Source organism: Varanus komodoensis, unplaced genomic scaffold (assembly GCF_004798865.1).
Source record: "Varanus komodoensis strain SLA01 unplaced genomic scaffold, ASM479886v1 scaffold1, whole genome shotgun sequence".
NCBI classification, from domain to species: domain Eukaryota; kingdom Metazoa; phylum Chordata; class Lepidosauria; order Squamata; family Varanidae; genus Varanus; species Varanus komodoensis.
In genome coordinates, this window is record NW_025335268.1 from 6,499,532 (window position 1) to 6,519,195 (window position 19,664).

At 46.0% G+C, this 19,664-nt stretch overlaps 1 protein-coding gene across 1 annotated transcript in view; it reads left to right on the forward strand.

Moving 5' to 3' along the window:
• Positions 1–19,664, forward strand: part of LOC123024724 (calpain-2 catalytic subunit) — a 55,042-nt gene that overhangs the window by 11,446 nt on the left and 23,932 nt on the right. Inside the window, exons 3-7 of the mRNA XM_044432845.1 lie at positions 3,530–3,648; positions 5,215–5,348; positions 9,761–9,929; positions 15,241–15,324; positions 18,607–18,692. Of these exons, the coding sequence (XP_044288780.1) occupies positions 3,530–3,648; positions 5,215–5,348; positions 9,761–9,929; positions 15,241–15,324; positions 18,607–18,692 (592 nt within the window). The remainder of the gene's footprint in view (positions 1–3,529; positions 3,649–5,214; positions 5,349–9,760; positions 9,930–15,240; positions 15,325–18,606; positions 18,693–19,664) is intronic.

Here is a 19,664-nt window from a genome sequence, read left to right on the forward strand (position 1 = left end):
AGAGATGGGTTTTAAGAAGCAAAATCAATGCAGACAATTGGCAAAGCTCAACCGGTTCCATCTGTACACATATTATACTGTTCCATTTTCAAGCCTTCAGGGGTGTGGGGTGGATGCATGTACTGCAGGCGATTAACTCCAGCCTCGCCGTCAAAAATGTTTCACTTGTTTGCAGGCTTAGCAAGTAAAATGGGATATCGTCCCAGCAGGGTGACACAGTAGGACGGAGGGATGCATGCATGAATTTTTATTAAGCATTTTTTTTCTGAGGAGGAGACATCTGCCACCAAAATCAGAGGGGAAGCACTGAACTACTTAAAGGTCATTGCTGTGATACCATGGCAACATCCTTTGAAAAATATATAAATATTGAACATGCTTCCTCTACGTGAAAACCATTGTTTCTTCTGCTACAATGACTCACTAGGCTGAGTGAGGCTTGCAGGCGTTTTTCACTGTGCAGCTATATAGCCATTATGGGCGTGTAACACACGTGTGTGCATAACTTCTAAAAAGTGGCTAAGGGCACGATCCTCTCACCCCTGCCATTGATGTATGTAAGCCTCTAAACCCACTGGGACTTGGGAGACCTGGGTTCAAGTGCCCCACTCAGCCATGAAGCACATTGGACGACTTTGGGCCAATCACAGATACTGAGCCTAGCCTACCTCATAGGGCTGTTGTTCTTGTGCAGACTAATGGAGAGCAGAAAAAAGTTGTAAGCCACCTTGGGTCCCTTGCAAGAGGAAGGATGGTAGGGTGGGCATACAATAAAGTAATGCAGTGATGTAAGTATCAGCTGTTGAGAAGATGCATGTGGAGGGGAGGTGGCGGGGGCTTTGTTTGGATACTACATATGCTGTTGACCCCAGTCTCCTTCCTCCATTCCCCCAGCACCTCCTCCCCTGTTCGCTGAGGCTGCAGTGAGAGGAGGTGGGATTTGGCCTTCAGAACCCTAGTGCTGAATTTTCAAAGCCTTGGGGTTGGACCCCAAATAAACCTGTGCACCCCCCACGGCAGTGACGTCAGGCGATTACAGTCCCATGCCCTAAATGGATAAATTAATTCATACGATCCAAAGAAAGAAACCAAGCTTTATTACCTCTGTAATGCAGGAAGCTTGGTAGAGCTTCAGCCTGTAAGCCACAAATGGGTTTGGTGAGCCTGCATTGCAAGGTAACTGCGCAAACCATAAAATCTGCAAAATAATATGAATAACAGTTTCTCCTTAAAAGGCATACAAAAAAGAAGAAAATCATGTTAAGCTTGAAATGCCTCATTACTGCAACTGAGTTTTCTCTGTAACATCACGACAGATGATTGACAAGTATTGCTCCGAAGTAGAAATGAGCTCCAAGAAGGCTGGAATCCACCTGCAAGGAAAGACAACACATTGTCTACGTGCCTGCATCTTGCAGTGTCTTGATCCTTGAGCTTGGTTTAGATAGCTATAACTCCAAGACTGCAATCCTACTATTCCTGGGTGGGTGTCCCAGGTGGGCTCTCCCCCTCTCTTTCTCCTCCTCCTCTCCCCCCACCACTTGATTATTGGTTTTGTTTTATTTTACTACCACCCTTCTACCATGAAAAGTGGGGCTCAGGGTGACTTCTAACCATGCAAGTGCCACCAGAGACCGCCTCGTCGTGGCAGTGAAAAGCTGCACCACTCGCTCTTCTGCAGTCGGTTGGCTGGCAGAAGGGGGGAAAGGTGTGTGTTGCGATGGATCTTATTCTCTCGCACTCTCAGGAAAGAGCAAGAAAGTATTCCAGCCCTGGAGCTCCTTCCCCCTAGTGTCACTGAGGGGAAGTTTTTAGAAGGAAGAACTGAAGTGGGGCAGGGCAGGGAGACGGCTGCTGCAGAACAGCCTCTCCCACCTGCTTCTCTGCACAGTGCACACTGGCAGGGTCAGGAAGCGGTTGCTCTGCCCGGCCTGAGAGTGACAGCCGCAGAATCGGAGGGGCTGACTCAGCTGGACAGGGTGGATTCCTGCTACAGCAGCCGTGGCACCTCTTCCTTGCAGTGCCGTGCCACAGAGTGTGCTGCTGCGATCATGGCTGGCTGGAGGAACCTCCATCCAGCCACGAAAGAGTGAGTTCCTCTCACAAAAGTATCCCCAGGGAAGGTGACGCTGTACCGAGAAGGAGGCACATTGATTTGCCTGGCCTCTGCGGATCCTCGGCCTGTTCCAGACATGGCCAGAGCAGTAGGAACTTGGACCTACGCAAAGGTACTAGCATGAACACACCCATCATGTTCGGACCTGCCCCTCTCTTGGCAAAGGGCTTGCTGAAGGAGAACATTGGCTCTTTGTTCAAGGAAAATTCAGTAGGACTCACACCTGTCATTGCAAGAACAAGAGCAAAAACGAAAGAAAATAAATGGACAATGATGCATCTTGGTTTGTGGCTGTGAAAGAAGGCCGGTCTTGTGGCATTAACTGGCTCTGGTGCAGCCTCTTCAAACCACGCCTTCTTGTCCTGAAGCACATTCCACACGTGGCACGAGGTATCGCTTGCATGACGGATGAGGACTACTTAGCAAACTGAAGAAACCTCTTGGCCCTGAGGGGCTGCACAGAGAAAGCGCAAGTCAGGTCCTCTGGTCCAGTATTCCAGCAGGGGTGTGAAGCAACACATGACTCTGGAGCGGGAAGAGTAAGGGAGAGGGAGAGCTGCAGAGATGTGAATCTGGCTGAGGCACTGCTGGCTGTATGACTGGGGCCGAAGGGTTCAGGGCGCTACAGCATGTTCAATGGGTGCTGGAATGCAAGGCTGTCTTCCGGAGGCATCTCCCCATTGGCTTCCTCTCTGTGCGGGAGGCACATGGACGCCATTGGCCATTCAGTCCTTGAAAGGTAGACGCCAATGGAGTTTCTGCTGGGAATGTATCCTCCCCTTTTACACCATTTTCAGATTTTGTGGTTGGGCGTTTTTGTCTTCCTCAGTGGAGCAGCCACCGGATGTAGCACCTGCTTTGCTTGTGTAGCAGTGCGTACTCTCCACCTGGCGTAATGATAGCATAAGATGTTCCTGGCAGACATTTACCCGGTTAACATCACTATAACCTGAAGAGCTTCTCTAAATGAGGCATTTATTCTGCACTTCTGATTTCTCACTCACAGAAAATTGCAAGGCATTTTCACAACATAGTCAACCTCCCAGGGCCCATCCCAGGTTTTTCAGCCATTTTTGTAGCGTTTTTTAGAGTGAGGAAAGTCTGGATGGCACCATGACTTGCCAGAGAGGCCTGGCCTTTGCCATTCTGCTGTATATCACAGTGCCAGCTTGTGTTGTGTAAAGGGACATATAGAAAGGTAGAGAGGAACACACACACACACCCCTCCATTTGGGAGACCTTGTATGAAGGACACATTTCTTCTGCCACAAAGAATACAGAAAAAGAAGACTCAGCAAAGCACCAGGTTATATGCCATGCCAAGAAAAGCCCTAAAAGAACCTGGTTTTTTCCCTTTTTGAATATTTTACAACATAGAGTCTAATGGGAAATGCTTTTGTTTTGTTTCCACAGGTGACTGTTGGCTCTTGGCAGCTATTGCTTCTCTCACTTTGAATAAAGAAATTTTGGCTAGAGTTGTTCCCAGTGATCAGAGCTTCCAGGACAAATACGCAGGAATCTTCCACTTCCAGGTACCACAGATTCAGACCTCCTGCCTGCTCTTGGCACTTGAATAGTGCTACACCTACCATATCAACCAATATTCCCATTTCCATATAGTACAGGGATGTATGACCAGAGATACAGAATTTGGAGAAAACGGAAAGCCATGGGTGGGGAAAATCCACTCCCATTGTCCAAATCAAAAATTGGTGGTTGTGGGGAATTGAAATAAATTCAGTCAGTACCATTCTAGGTTTCTGGGGGGTTCTTGGACATGACACCCTCAATGGGTCTCTGTCTTATGGGTACCCTTTCCCTCTTGACACCTTCAACTGGTGCAGACAGTGAGCTAGTCAGCAATTGGCAGTGGCTTCTCCTGCGGCATCTTTGTAATTTCGCTATTGTCTGGTCAGAGGAAGAAGCAGGCAAAGAAGCATGTGCAGTGGTGCTAAGGAGCGGCAAGTCCAAGCCATGGACCCCTGCAGGAGTGTGGATCCTTGGCTGGTGCCCAAGCATGTCTGCCTCTGACCCTGGATGCAATGCTTGGCTTTCTTAACAAACATCAAATAGCAGAAGAGGCCCACTGGATACCACCCTTGTATGAGGGGATGTGGCTCAGCGGTAGAGCAATGCCCTTGCACGCTGAAGGCCCTGGCTCACTCCCTGACGCCTCCAGGGACATCTGGGAAAAACCCTGCCTGAAGCCATGGAGAGCTGCTGCCACCGCCATTCAGTGCTGCCATATTGGATTAAGCAGCCAGTGACTCCACACAGGGCAGCCTCTGTTTTCCTTTTCCTCTCAAGAAGATGCCAGGACCCTGGCTAGACACGCCCAGCAAGCGGAACTTGCTTTCCGGACTCCTCGCTGGGTTGCAGGCTCTGCTATGACTATAGAAATGACATGTGAGGGACATTCTTTCTTGGGCAATATTTAGTACTGACAATGTGTAAGCCACTTCAGATATATCTTCGTATTTATAATATATATGTGCACACTCAAGCTTTTAAAAGCTGGTGACTGATTTATGGCCTAAAATAATTTTTGCTCTGCATGCATGCCTGGAGATAGTACTTTGTGCCACAAGTGAGCAGGCAAGAAGGTGTTAACCAGGGTCGGTTGTAGCTATTCATTAAGACATTTAGTGGCACATAAATAATACCTTTTATTAGAGGTCATCTTATCTGTCCAGTTGTCCTCTGGCAAACTCTTCAGATGTACATGACATGTTATGTCTCATCTCAGGCTAGATATCAGGAAAGGTTTCCTCTCTGTCAGAACAACACAACAGTGGAACCAGCTGCCTACAGAGGCTGTGGGCTCTCCCCCACTAGAGACTTTCACAAAGAAACTGGATGGCCATCTGAGTGGGACAGTGTAAATTGCTGTCCTGCAACAGCAAGGGGTTGGACCCAATCCCCTTCATGGCCCCTTCCAACTCTGCTCTTCCATGGTTCTATGAAATACCTGCTGAGCCCTCTAGATATCCAAATTTGCTTCAGAATCATGGATCAGCACCAACTATTTTCATCAAAAGCATAGCTGCAGTACATGTCATTAAACATTGCGTGGGTTGTTTTCTCTCTCTCTCTCTCAGTTCTGGCAGTATGGAGAGTGGATGAATGTGGTTGTTGATGACCGACTGCCTACCAAAAATGGAGAGCTCCTCTTTGTTCATTCAGCAGAGGGCAGTGAGTTCTGGAGCGCCTTGCTGGAGAAGGCCTATGCCAAGTAAGTGCAGCCATAACAATTCTTCTGCTTAATACGTACAAAGTGAATAAAGCTACTATCTTTCAACATTTAACTTATTTTCCCCAAATTAAAGCCAAAACTAGGGTAGGGTTAGGAAAGATGGAGGAATCTGCAAAGGATTAAAATGGGATTGGATTTTTGTGACTCCGACCTGCAGTTTCTGCTGCAGACCCCCTTTTTTGAGTTGTGTGATTTCCATGGACTTGAAAACCACTTTTTTGAATGAGGAGAGTTGCAAAAATGCACACTTGTGCTAATGGATATTAGCACAAATATATATTTGCAAATGGAAATAATTCCTGTCCAAAAAACCTGATTCTGTCAATGAGCAGAGGACAAAACAAACATGGCTGACAATCTGTGAAAAAAAGGCATGATGGATTTAGCAAAATTTGTACATCCATAGGTAGTAGTTAGAACAAGGGTGAGCCAACTTCAGGCCTTTGTGATCTACTTTGTCTTTCAACTAGATCCACTAGAAAGTGGATCCAAGGATCACAGGAAGGCAGTGCTGGCAATTACTTATTAGCAGGGAGGCTGACATCTGGCAGCCCTCTGGGGAATTACTTTTTTCTTCTTTAATCCTTACAGTGGCTGGGAGAGAAATGGATTTTCCCAGCTATAGTATACTGTTCTGCAGTCTAGTGCAAAATATTTTTGGGTGTCCTCGTCTTACATGTGTAATTAAGAGCCATTAGCTTTACAAAAAAAAAAATAGAGAGAGAGCTCTTAGCAGGAGTGAGAACTGGCTTGGGTCAACACAGCTGCCCGAACGTTTGGACGTTCCTTGTGGATATGACTATGGAGACTACCCCAGCTCAGAACTTACCAGCATTGCACGGCTCGGAATTCATTTCAGAATTTACTAGCATAGTACTGCTCAGGATTCATCGACTGGATTCTGGTGCAAAAGGCAGGCACTTCGAGTGCAATCCTGTGTTTGTTCAGACAGAACAGCTCCTGGCATTCACCAGCCAGCCATGCTAGCTGAGTGGTGCTGTGAGCTGAAGGACTTTGTTCTGTCTACACAGGGTTAAGAGTTGTGTATTTAGCATTAAATCTGCACCTAGGAATGTGCACTAGAATGGAACAGAGCTCTCAGTCCTTTCACACGTAAACTCTTTGCCAGTTGTATGGATGGATTCTTATTTATTTTTAAAATTTATTTAAAACATTTGTTTGCAACCTATTATGCCATAGCATATCTAAGCAGCTCACAATCAAATTAAAAACCATTATAGAAACTTTTCTGTCCGTCCATATGACTACATAAAGTCTCTAACCATTTATATGCAGACATTATGGCCTTGTTAATTCCTTAAAAAGGTAGGATGCAGAGATTATTAAAAAACAGGAAATTTATTTTAGAACTCAAATTGTTAAAATTATGATGAAACTTAAGTTATGGTTTTTGCCAAAAGATCTCAAAGACATAAATGTTCTGGATAATTATTGTATTACACAATGCCCATCATACAAGTATTTGGGTACGCATGTTTCAGAGGATCTGCCCTGAAAGGCACATAAACAGACTATAATCTTGTCTGCTTTTAGATTGCCAAAAGCTTGTTATACCAGTTGCTGTACCCAGTACTGAAAATATTTGAGCAGATCTTCACACAAATTCTATATGCTGCAGAAATTGGGGAGCTGGTTAAAGCAGACTTTCTGGAGTTATACAAAATAAATCTCTTAAGTCCATTCTAGCCCTCCTTCCTACCATTCCAGCAGCATTTCTTCACGCTGAAATGGGGCTGCCATCAATTTCTGTCAGAGTGAACAAGGCCATTTTCCTTTACCTGAAAAGATGGATGTCTTTGACCACCAGCTGCTTAGGCTTTGCTATCTTGAACAGAAACAAGGATTGTCAGACTTTTTCTTGTTTGGAAAAACTGGGCCATTTTTTTCTCTTTCATTTGCTACCTTTTCTCTAAGTGAGTCTGTGATTAAAACTAGAGACCAGTTATACTCAGAAGGTGCTGATAAAGATGTTGAATTTAGCAGGTAGTGCAGTCTTGACGAGGGTGAGCCATCTTTATCTTATCATCTTAATTCCTTGATTCACTCAGAACTGAGGAAGGTGCTTACAAAATCACTATTGCTGAATTTGTCTTCTACATATTTGTGCAGCATAAATTTTTTCCCTTATTTCAGGGCATTTGCACATGAGAACTCCACAAATAAAGGATATTAGATCTAGATCTGGATGTATAATAAACCGTGTATCAGCACCCCCAGAAAAGTTCCTGTAATTTTGCTAGAAGGAATGCCTGACAGAACTTTGGTGGAGGAGACATATAAGCTACTTGAAGAAGTATCTCCTGATGTAACTAATCAAGTTACCTCATTTGCAGTGGCTGCTAAAAAGATTAGAGCAAAGGTCCAAAAATATGTTGCTGTAGGTTGTGCACATGATAAACTTAATTGAGTAGCTTGTTCAACCTTTGACTCTGTTAAGATTCGTGACACAAACTCTTTTTCCTGCTGTGGCAAAATGGCAAAAGCCTAAATCAATTGAATGACTGACACTCCTGATTTGCACACCAGTGGATTTTTTTTTAAATTTCAGCAGTATTGTTTAGCCTAGGGGAGGAGTTGTTTGTTAAACAATGAGGAATCAGAAATCCTTGGGGATCGCCTGAAAATCATTTGGAAAGCTTCCAGTAGACTCTGAAACAAAGGAAATAAGATTTTATAACACAGGTTATTTCTGCATCTGCCACCTTGAATGTCTATTAGCCTTTTCACTTTTGGTTGCAACAGGATGAGGTTGGGTGTGGTTGAACCCAGTGCTTTTTTTGTAAGAAAAAAGGTGCCGGAACTCATGAAATTATTTACCTTTTGCATGTAGTCAATCACTGTACACACACCCACACACGTCAGTTGTGTAACAAAACATAACTGTCGCCGCATGCAGTAAGCGCTCAGGGCGCGACCACACGGCCAATCACAAGCCGAGCAGCGCCATCACAACCAGCGTGGATGAAGTATGCATGCATCGGATTCGACACACAAGCAGCCCGCATGCACCGATTTTGCTGCCTACCTGCTATACTCGACAGGGCGATTCAAATCCATGTGGACCAAACATCAATTTTTCAAAAGTTATTTTTAAAACTTGGAAAATCTGTCTAAAAAAGGTGTCAGAACTCGGTTCCGGTGTGTTCTGTGACAAAAAAGAACTTGTTGAACCAAAGAATAAAAGAAGGCGAGGAATGTTAGGGTGCAACGAGATGCTGGATAATCGCACAGAACCTGCCATTGCTGTTGATCCATGAAAAGGAACCACCATTGTTCTTCTGACACCAACAGTTGCTGAGGCGATGGGCTCACGCTATTTTAGGGCTGTGGTGCTTTTCCCCCAAATGCTCTTTTCTGATTAAAATTCTTCCTGAAGTTATATAGCCAGTGCAGCAAAAAGAAATTGAGGGGTGGGGGTTCATTTTAATTGAGAAGGTATCAGAGTGGCTACCAAATACCTACACACACATGGTACACGTCTCCCACATCTTGTTTGGCTCTTTCCACCCAAGTGCACATGTGAACTGATCCATGGCTCCCTGATTTCACTGATTTTCCACTGCCTCTGCAGAGGATGACTACCGGAACACATCTATGTCACATCATATGGATGCAGATAAACAGAATTTGTTTAATTAGTTATTAGTTTCTACATTTATATCCCCCCTTTATTCCTTTCAAGGAACTCAAGGTGGCTTCTATAATTCTCCTCCTCTTCTCTTATCCTCACAACAACCCTGTGAGGCAGGCTGGGCTGAGAGTCAGTGACTGGTCCAAAGTCACCCAGTGAGCTCCATGGCTGAGTGGGGACTAGAACTCAGTTCTCCCTGTCCTGTACTCTTAATCACTACCCCACACTGGCTCTCACCCCAAACTAACTTGCCCTTCTACATGATCCTTCCTGAACACTGAGAGCGTTTTAGGACCCTTGCTATGGGACTCTCTGTCATCTGAAATGAGGCAGAAGGCTGGGGGGGGGGGGGCTTCTTTGTGGCCCAGTTATGGTAGGGTCTCCACACAGGCTTGCCTGGAACCGCCTCTGATTTCTTTTTATTTTCCTGGACCTTTTAATACATGTTAGCCATTGTTTTGGTTTTGGTTTCCTTTCCAAGTGATATCAAGGCCGTGTGCCACAATTCAGTGCTCCTGATGATCATGATAATACCATATTGAAACAATGAGGTGACACTGCTCACCATTTAAAAGGCCATGATGAAGTAAAATGGGGAGAGGTCTCCTGCTGTCTTTGGGCTTTCCATGCACAAAGAAGAAATGGCAGGCACTGAAAAGCAGGGACCTTCCTTTACTGCGCTTGGATTTCAGGACCAAGAGGAGTGAAATATTAAATGTTGTGGTTGCATCTTCTGTAGGGTGAATGGTTCATATGAGGCACTTTCTGGGGGAAGCACCACTGAGGGGTTTGAGGATTTCACCGGTGGAATCGCAGAGTGGTACGAGCTGAAAAAAGCACCAACAAACCTGTTCAGAATCATCGAGAAAGCTCTTCAAAAAGGCTCTCTCCTTGGATGCTCCATTGATGTAAGTGTAGTGTCATTTGTTAGCCTTCTGTCGATCTTTGGAATGCAGAGTAGTTGAGAGCTTGCAAAAGTTGGGAGAGGGAATTGCAGAGTTACAGCTCTCCAGCTAGTACAGGATTGTTCCCCATGCAGAAGAATGACTAATACAGCTTTGAATTAGATCCTGGGTGGAGCACTTGTCACCCTCCAGACATTTTGGCCAACAATTCCCATCAGCCCTAGCCAGTGCAACCAATGGTGAGGAATCTTGAAGGTTGGATGTTGTTAGTAATTTTTAATTTCCTGGTGAGGTTAGGTTTAGCTTCTTGTGCCAGTGGAAAGATGCAGGCAGGAATCACTGGGTTGTGTGCTTTAAATCACACCCAGCTGTGTGCAGAAAACTTGCAAGGCCGCTGGTATAGTTTCACACCAAGCATGGAATTCACCCTGAGCATTTCCCCTTCCAGCCCAGCACCCCATCCAATATACAACTCTGGCTTTGGACTCTCTCGATTTGGGCAGATTAAGCTTTGCAAATTTGCAACAACAAAAACATTACAGATAATGGATGTCTAAAGGAGAGCATTGCTCAAATCCATCCCTCTTAGTGCTACAAGACTTGATCCTTGCAGTTGTATGAATGTCAGGCTTGAAACAGATAAATTGGCACCTCTCCAGCATGGTAGCTTTAAGGGAAAAAATATCCGTTGGATAGGGAATCCCTGTAACCAGTAGCGGCATCTCCCAGTTTTGGAACTCCCTGCTGAAGGAGGCGGTCTGCTGCCCCTTCGTTGTCCTCCCACTGGAAGGCTAAGTCCATTTTTCTTAGTAAAAAGGATGGTTGCAAACAACATTAGACATAAATGAATGAATAAAAGGCAAACGCCCCGGCAAGAAGAGCTTCAGCTGCAGTATAAATGGGTTTGCAAAGCATCTCATGACTAGCATCTCATGAAATAACATATTTTGAAAGGAATGTGCCTGCCCAAGGACAGGAACTGAAAGCCAAAAATGCAAATCATGACAAGATGAACCATATTTGGAAGAAACAAAATACAGGATAAATATTTCAGCATGGTAGCAGGGCCTGAGGCATTGTTTTAATTCTTTTCAGAAAGGGGAGGTCCAAGTTGTTTAGAATTCGTTTTACAGAATAACAATAGAAACATTTCCAACTTAGTGTGACACAAACCAGGGCAAATGCCACTGACTGGAAAGAAATGTGTCCCAGCTTTCTTACAGCAGGTTTGTGGAGAAGTTTCTGCCTACTCTGGCTTCTCCTCTAAGCCCTTACAGGAAAAATCCCTGCATCTGCAACTGAAATTTTCTCAGCATTGTGTCCCCCACATCCTGATGACCTGATTCAGTCTCTATGATGACTGAATTCTGCAGTTCCTTTACAGACCTTCTGTGTCGACCCCCCACCATAATTTATGCACCACGGTATGGCAGGAGTGTGCAACCTGTGGCCTGTGGGACAAATGTCCCCCACAGGTGTATTTGTGACCCTGTTGGATCCCATGCTGCCTTTCCCATGATGGCAGGGACCCACCGATCATGCTGGGAAAGAAGAGGTGCTCTCTCTACTAAGAGGCCCTGCCTCCTAGTGGGACCCCTAGGAATTGGGCCCTGTGGTCCTTCCGAGAAGTGCAGCCTTGGTGGAGACAGTAATGTATCCCAACAAGCCACCAAAGCTGCCCAGCCCTGCCCTATAGGAAATCATGGAATTGTTGAGGTAGCGTAATAGGCACTGCCCTGTCCTGACCAATGGTCCTTCTTTCTGGTTTTGCACCAAAGTCCCAATCCAGCAAGTATACTAGTGTCCTTACCTAGCAGATAGGCAGCATTTGTTTGATTTGCATTTTAGTGCAAAGCAACCTCATTTGGACTTCTGGGACCAGTTCCTGGTCAGAAATGAGGTTATTGTTCAGTATTTGTGCTTCTCTGAATGTTGCATTGCATTGCAGTGCAGAAATGCACGTACAGAGTAGCATGTGCATAAAAATGTGTTGCGCATGAGGAAATTACTTGGGGGGAAGTGTGCATATTAGAGGAAATCGGATGCAAAAAGTGCAGTGCTGAAGCCTCCTTTCTGCATTACCTGCTCACTTGCCACTTCCTTCTCCTGACAAGCTAAGGCAGGAATGCAGAAGCTCTTTCAGCTCTGAGCACCACGTTCCATTTTGGAAAACTCTGGAAAGCTGCGTAACACAGGTGGGCAGGGCCAAAGGCAAGAGGAGTCAATGGCGCTCGCTCTCGCTCTCGCTCTCGCTCTCTCTCTCTCTCTCTCTCTCTCTCTCTCTCTCGCTATATGTATATGTGTGTGTGTGTGCGTGTGTGCACCATCCTAGCTTAAAGCTTTTGTGGCTAGTGACTCATCTTAGGAGAGGAGTTTCCCCTTTCAGAAAGCTGGGGGGGGGGTGCGCAACAGCCAGGAAACCACAGCAGGAGCAAGGGTTGGAAGAAAGGAGGTGGGGCCAGAGGAAGGAGGCGTGGCTATCTGCACATCTCCCTGGTAAAGCAGAAAGCCTTGACTGCATCAGAGGTGCACCCAGTCAATTAGACTGGCACCTAACTGAGCTGTTGTTGTTGCAGCTTTGTTCCGTGCATGGCACTAGCACACACCCCGAAGTACTGATTGGCTGGGAAGCTTTTGGCCTTGACATTCAAAGCTATTCTTCCTTGTCCTGTTCTCAGTGGGTGAAGAAAATAGTTCCCTTCCTCGTTTTGACAGCTTGTCCCCTCTAACCCTTTTTCTCCATGGCTGAGCATGCCTTGCTCCCTGAGATCTTTCTTTGTGCTTTGTCTTCAAGCCCATCCATCTCTCTCGTGTCTTCTGTCTGGAAATACCCTTGAGAGTATCAGAAGCTGCCTTGGATAGAGGCAGGCCCTTGGGCCATCCTGCCCGGGATTCTCTGGCAGCTACTCTCCAGGGTTTCTGGTTCAGCCTCGAAGTTGCCAGGCAATCAACTAGTATTATTATGGATTATTTTATTTTGATACCACCCAATAGCTGAAGCTTTGTGGGTAGTATGCAACAATTCATAACAATTGAAAATTGAAATGTGCATTGAAAATTATTGGATTCATAAACAAAATTATTGTTTCAAACATCGCAATATTTCACTAGAGATTGACAGCCATATTTTAAATGAACTAAGACAGGTTCATGCAACTAGGCTTTTTAAAGCAGCTGGTATAACTCCACCCCATGGCCTGTTTAAAACTCTTAAACCCTGGCAGAGAGGGTGGTCTTAGCCCCAAAAAGATAGTAGGGCTAGCACCAGGCAGACCCCAATGAGAACATTAATCCATCGAGGGCTTCTCCTATTATGTGCATGGCACATGAGCTCCGGTGTGGTGACGCTCAGCATCATAACCAAGGGCAACCTCGTGTCCTCTGGACATTTTTGACTACAGATGCTATCAGTTCCTGCCAACACAGCGACTATGGGGGCTGTGTTACAAAACATCTGGTGAGCACCTGCTTGCTTACCACTGCTATAATGCTTGGAGAGAAAAATAGTGATTGAACTTGGCACTCTGTAGATGTCCTCACTGCAGGGAGAATACATACCGTTAAAAGCACTCCCTTCATTGTAGCCATCAACGAGAACTAGCCTGCTGGGGTAATTTCCAAACTTCCTTTCTTTTCTCTTGCCTGCCTTTGAACCTCCACGTGCGGCTAAGGATTTGTTCTGGCATCTCAGATGTGCTTATTTCATTGACTGATATGCCCACCTTTCTGCTAAAAGTAGTGATTGAGTTAGAAAGCAATAATAAAATGACAGGTAAAATGCAAGATAATTAAAGCACAAGCCAATCACTTAAGGCACGTCAGTGAAAACATGATTCAAAACAAAGAATGAAACAGCACTCGGCAGTAAAAATTTAATTTTGACAACAAGAAAGCTTAACAGCCCGGAGTGCCAGATTAAAACTGCCTTTGCCAGCCAGCAGAAGGAGAACAGTAGTGCAGGATTCCAGCCATGCCTTGTTGCAGGATAAGTGCAGTCAGAAGCACACCAAACAGTTCCATGCAGCCATGTCTGTCAGCCTTGAGTGAGCTTCTCCTTGCAGAAGCTAGTCCACCACATTAAGGGATAAGCTAGTAAGCTCTGCAAACAACTGTCGGGGTTTTCAGGACACAGTCGAAAATGACTGCTGTAGTGAACTGCAGTGAACTCCTAGCAGCAAAAACAAGGGCAGCCATAAGCAAAATTGCACATTTTGCATAAGGGAGTAACTTTATTAGGCTAACTCAAAAATAACCAAAACCATGCAAACTTTCATGCTCTCCAGGTGTCTTCATCAGGCAAGGTACTATAAAAGGCACATTGGGATTGTGGAGGAATGGCAATGCAGGGAAGAACTAACTGGTCAGGATGTTTTAGCAGGAAGTTTAAGATTATGCTACAAGATTCTAGCCACCTGAGGAATTATCTAGTTACTGTCAGTAATCAACATCTGCCCCTTCCTTGATGAAAAGTGCAACGCAAAAACACGCATGCATGCTATATCCGAAAAAGGTCATTCAGTGAAAGAAACAACGTTACCTATGGAATTTTAGATTGCTGAGAACAGAAGGGCTGTGCTGAATTAGGCCAGAGGCCCATCTAGTCCCCTCCAGTAGCCAACCAGAAGCCCACAAGCAGCACGTGAGCAGAATTATAGCAACCCTCCTGGTCCTGCTGTACCGCAACAGAATGGCTCCAAGATGGGATGTATCATGCAGCCATCATGCCTGGCCCTTGATCACCTTGCTCACTCTGTACTTAAACTGTAACAGGTATAGTTCAGGTATGATATCACAGGATCACAGAATAGTAGAGCTGGAAGGGGCCAAGAGGGACATTGGCTCCAACCTCCTGCTCAGTGCAGGACTCCTCCCAGTTCAAGCATCCCTCTCAGAGCGCTGTCCAGCTGCATCTTGGATGCCTCTTGTGTGGAAGAGCCCACCACCTCCCTAGGTCATGGGTTCCATTCTTGTACTGCTCTAACAGTCAGGACAGTTTCCTTGATATCTAGCCAGAATCTGGCTTCCTGTAACTTGAGCCTGTTGTTCTGTCTCCTGCACTCAGGGATGATCCAGAAGAGATCCTGGCCTTCCTCTTTGTGATAGCCTTTCAAGTACTTAAAGAATGCTGTCATATCTCCGCTCAGTCCTGTCTGCTGCAGGCTAAACATGCCCATTTCTTTCACTCTCTCCTCATGGGGCTTTATTCCCCGTCCACGGATCATCCTTGTTGCCCTCCTCTGAACTGGGTTTTATATTACTCTCTTCCTAGCTTTAGCAGAGGCGAAGTACCACTGATTTTTCTTTGTGTTTGCAGATCACAAGTGCTGCTGAGACAGAGGCAGTCACAACCCAGAAGCTGGTCAAAGGGCATGCATACTCTGTAACAGGTGCAGAGGAGGTAACTGCTCCACAATGGGAAAGGGGAAAATGTTGTGCACTGAGGATATGAGATCACGGCCAATCAGGTTTCTTTCCCGTGCTGTTTTGTTGGTGGGATCTCCCCTGAAATATTTGACTGTGCTGCCCTCTGGTGGCCATGCCATCTCACAACAGACAATTGCCTCGTCGTGTTCTTATACAAAGCTGAGGAACGCTGTGGCCTGCATCACACACGACCAGTGAGTGGACGCCCTACGTGCTTAGCATGTGTTTTGCATGGAACACTATAATACATAAGCAGGGCACAGGCATCATGGAGAATTGCAGTTGCCCCCAGCTTTCCACAGGGAGCTTCCTATTGTGATTGTAATGAATGCACGCACCTTTGAAAGCTGCCAGGTGCTCTGTATTTCTCTAGCTTGCAGAAGAGTTCTCAAAACGCTAGAAATAGTTTCCACATCTGAAGCAGTTGCTCAGTTCTCGCCAAGTATCTCTTGCATGAAGGGCTCTGCTATCTTGAAGCAAGTGCCAGCAAGGAGGGGGCATTTCGTTCCGCGCCACTGCCCTGTGCCCAGCCATCCACTGGGTGCAGTTGTTTGCCAAGGAGAGGTACAGATGTGCCGGGGCACAAAAGAGCCACTTGTGTGTCACGCCTTTCGCAAACAACTGCGCGCAGGGGCGCACAAGATGCCGGAGTGGGGCGAAAAGCACAGCCCTGTTTCTCGCTCAGCACTGCAAAACCCTTCACATGAGTAAAGCATGAAAGGGGCTTTTGTGTGTGCTGCATAGCATGGCCTTTGTCTGGCAGAGGTTTGTTTTGTAAATTGTGACAAACAAGTTGCTGGCAGAGAGGGCAGAGAAATTTGAGGTGTTTCTTGCTTGACATGAATTTAGAGCTGGGCGAGGCAACATGCAGGTCCCTCTCCTGCCCCCTCTTTGCAGCGCCTGCTGCTGCGCCACACTGAATTCATTGCTCAAATGTTCCTCTGTGGCAGCAGAACTGTGGGCTTTCCATCACCACCATGAGCCAAATCTCAGGGGCAAATCTGGTGTTGACGAGAGGCATGGCTTTCGGGGGGTTCTAGAAGAGGAACTGGCCCCAGAAAGTCACCCCCCCCCATTTTAGAGGGCTGGAGTCCAATCTGGCTGTGTTGCTTCACATCAGTGCATGCCTACAGCACAGATTTGTGGGCTGCTTCCACCTTCCTGGCTCTCCTCTGCTCTGCGTGGCTTTCGCAGGAGCAGCATGGCTGGCGTTGCCTGGTGGATGTGGCCTGTGCAATCCCACAGAGGTCCATCGGGACATTTCTAGGTGTGCAGACTAACTAGAGGAACATGTATGAACCACAGCTGCTTAGACAGTGGTCTGTATATATGAACATCTGATGCTGTGTGTATCTGAACCTCCATCGCTGTTCTCTATCAGCTCAATTCTCTCCTGAAAAAGAGAGATCAAAACTTTTGGACAGGGTCTAACTGGTCACCTGAAGCATCACTGGTATAGCCAAATAGGAAGTAAGAAAAACAAGCACCTATAAAGCCAGGGACCTCTCTGCTCACCTCACTGAGCTTTGGAAGATGTGCAGCGAAATTACACTGAATGCATCCCTGCCCTTCTGATTGAAACGTTCAAAGCTGAGTCCTTGGCAGGCTGTGTCTAAGCTGAGCAGGATAATGAGCAATTGGCAGACTTCTGATTGCAGCTGGCCTTGGTTATTCGGGGTCTAACATTTCCCAGAGTAAACAGTCCGGTGGAGGACACTGTTCCAATTGAGAACTGACCTGTTTTCCCCCAGGCTGTAAGCAAGAGCCTCTTTTATTCTAGCCCACAAACCAAGGACAACCACTGACCTTTAGAGTTGTTGTCTCAGGAACTGCCCCTGTGCATGTGATGCACAGAGGTCGCTGCCATTTTTTAAGTTCTCCTCACAACAGTCCTATGAGTTAGGTCAGTGCTAGTTTCATTTTACATGATAAGGTCTGAGACTGTGGGAGAACAAGTTGGCGAAGATGATCCTGCAAGTCCTCATGCTGGAGCAGTGACGTTCGCTCAGGTCCCAGTGTAATATGGTCCTTGCATACCACACCAGCTCTGCTTTTGGAGCCCCTCACAGAAGCTGGCGAGGAACTTTTCATTCATAACCCATGTGTCAGGGCACACTGCCTTCACAAAGTGGTTTACAAGGCTAAGCCACATAACAGTTGAAAATGCCATGACCACAGTATTAACATTTCAAACTGTAACTTTAAAAAAGCCATTCCCACGGGGCTGGAATGTTTCCACATCCTCAGCAGCCAAAATTGGTTCTGCCACTGGGAAGCATTTCCCCTTTCACTGGGATTGTACGTTTGAAGGGCACCCAACACTGTAGTCCTTTAATGCCTGCCCAGAAGTAAGCCTTGGTATTAAATGAGCCTAATTCCCTGGTAAGTGTGACTGGCTGGAGCATGCTGGATGCCGGATGACATTTTTCTGTGCAAATATGTACAGGATTGTGCCCTCTGGCACTTACATTCCTCCCCCTGCTCTTTCAGGAACACCAGTCACTGCTCAAGACAAAGATAAGCAATAGTGGCAAAATAGTCTAAAACATCATTTTTATTGTTATTTTGGTGTAATTTGACTAATGGGTTGATTTTTAAGAATTTTACTCCGTGGAAATTATGGTGCACTCAACAGAGATCTTGATGCAAAACATGAAACAAGCAAACAAAAGCAAATAACAGCACAAGCCTGCTCAATATCTGTGCAAAGGGTCCCCACATTTTGGGGTCAGTGGACACATTTAGAATGTCGAGAGGATTATGGATGCTAACACAAAACGGCTACCATGGTTTGTTGCAAAATACTGTTTTCCAAAAGTGAAGCCAGTGAGATTAAAAGCAGATTTATTTTCCCTAGGATGTAAGTAAAAGGCAGAGGTGGGAGCATGAGTCTGAGCTTCAAACCCTAATTTTTAAAGATCCCTTTGCACACAAATGAAGATCATGGCTGAATGGCATCCCTTCACTTTTCGGCATGCTCCCTGTTAAAGTTTTAATTTTTTTTAACTCTTGAGAAATAACATTAAAAAATAAGGAGGGATAGGGACCTCATCAGCAGGAAGAAAGGTATCCATAGGCATGCTGCTTGTACCCACAAATACCATGCTGCTTGTACCCACAAATACCCACAAGACCCCAAAGGCACTCCACTTTTCTAAGAGGAAAGGGAATCCTTTAAAAGCCCCTCTTTCTCTGATTTCCAGAGAACTTCAACTGATAGTAATTTGATTTTTTTTTTTTTTTCTGATCCTACCAGGTGAATTTCCGAGGCAGCATGGAGAAGTTGATCAGAATCCGAAACCCCTGGGGTGAAGTGGAGTGGACAGGAAAATGGAGTGACAAGTGAGTTTCACGCCTGGAGCCAACACAGTTGAGCAAAACATCTAGCATAAGTATTGCACAGCGAGTGACTGAATTTTAAACTGCTGCTGGTGCCACAGCTCCCTTAAAGCCTGTTTGGCAACTTTAGGGCCTGAGTCAGCACGTGTGCCTTCAAACATTTTAATGAGAATTTGGAATCCTCTTTGTGCTTCAGCAAAGCGTCTTGCCACAGTTCACAGGTTATGCTTTTCCAGCACTACCCATTTTGCACCCCACCTTTGCACCAAGAAAAGTGGTACTCAAGGCAGTTCTGATTGTCATCATACCTACCCAATTGCCTGTTTCCAGGCATCACCGTACGGTCTTGCAACTACCCTTAGATGCAGGTCAGCCGCCATGGAGCTGGTTATGGTCTTGCAGCGCCACAGCCTTGCCAGCCACTCTCCAGGGCTTCCAGCCTGGATTACAAGTCGCCAGGGATTGAATCTGAGGCGGTCTGCCTGCCAAGCAGGGGCACTGCCACAGAGCCACAGCCGCCGGGCATAGTTTTGGACTCATTCACGAACAAACTCAGACTGGTTGTGCCAGATTTACGCTTTCCCAAACCAGTTGTCATAATTTATCAAGACCTTTCTAACTGCATCCATCACAGTGCAGGAGGAACAAATTGTAGTCATTATCATCCTCTAGAGTCACCCTCAACTCCCTGGGCCAGGCATGGACAACTGTTGGTCCCCCCAGTTGTTCTTAGACATCAGCCCTAACCAGAAGTAGTAAGGGATAGTTGCAAATTGCAAACCAACCACATCCGGCAGTCTACAAGTTGCCCATCGCTGCACTAAGTTCTGGGGCTTTCCTCAGTTGGGGTGCATTAGGATCTAGTCCAGGGAAGCAGAACCTCTTTTAGTCTAAGGGTTGGTTTCCATTCTGAAGACAAGCTTGAGGTCCCTGTTCTGGGCTGGGAAGGTCTGGAGGCAAAAGGGAGCAGGAATG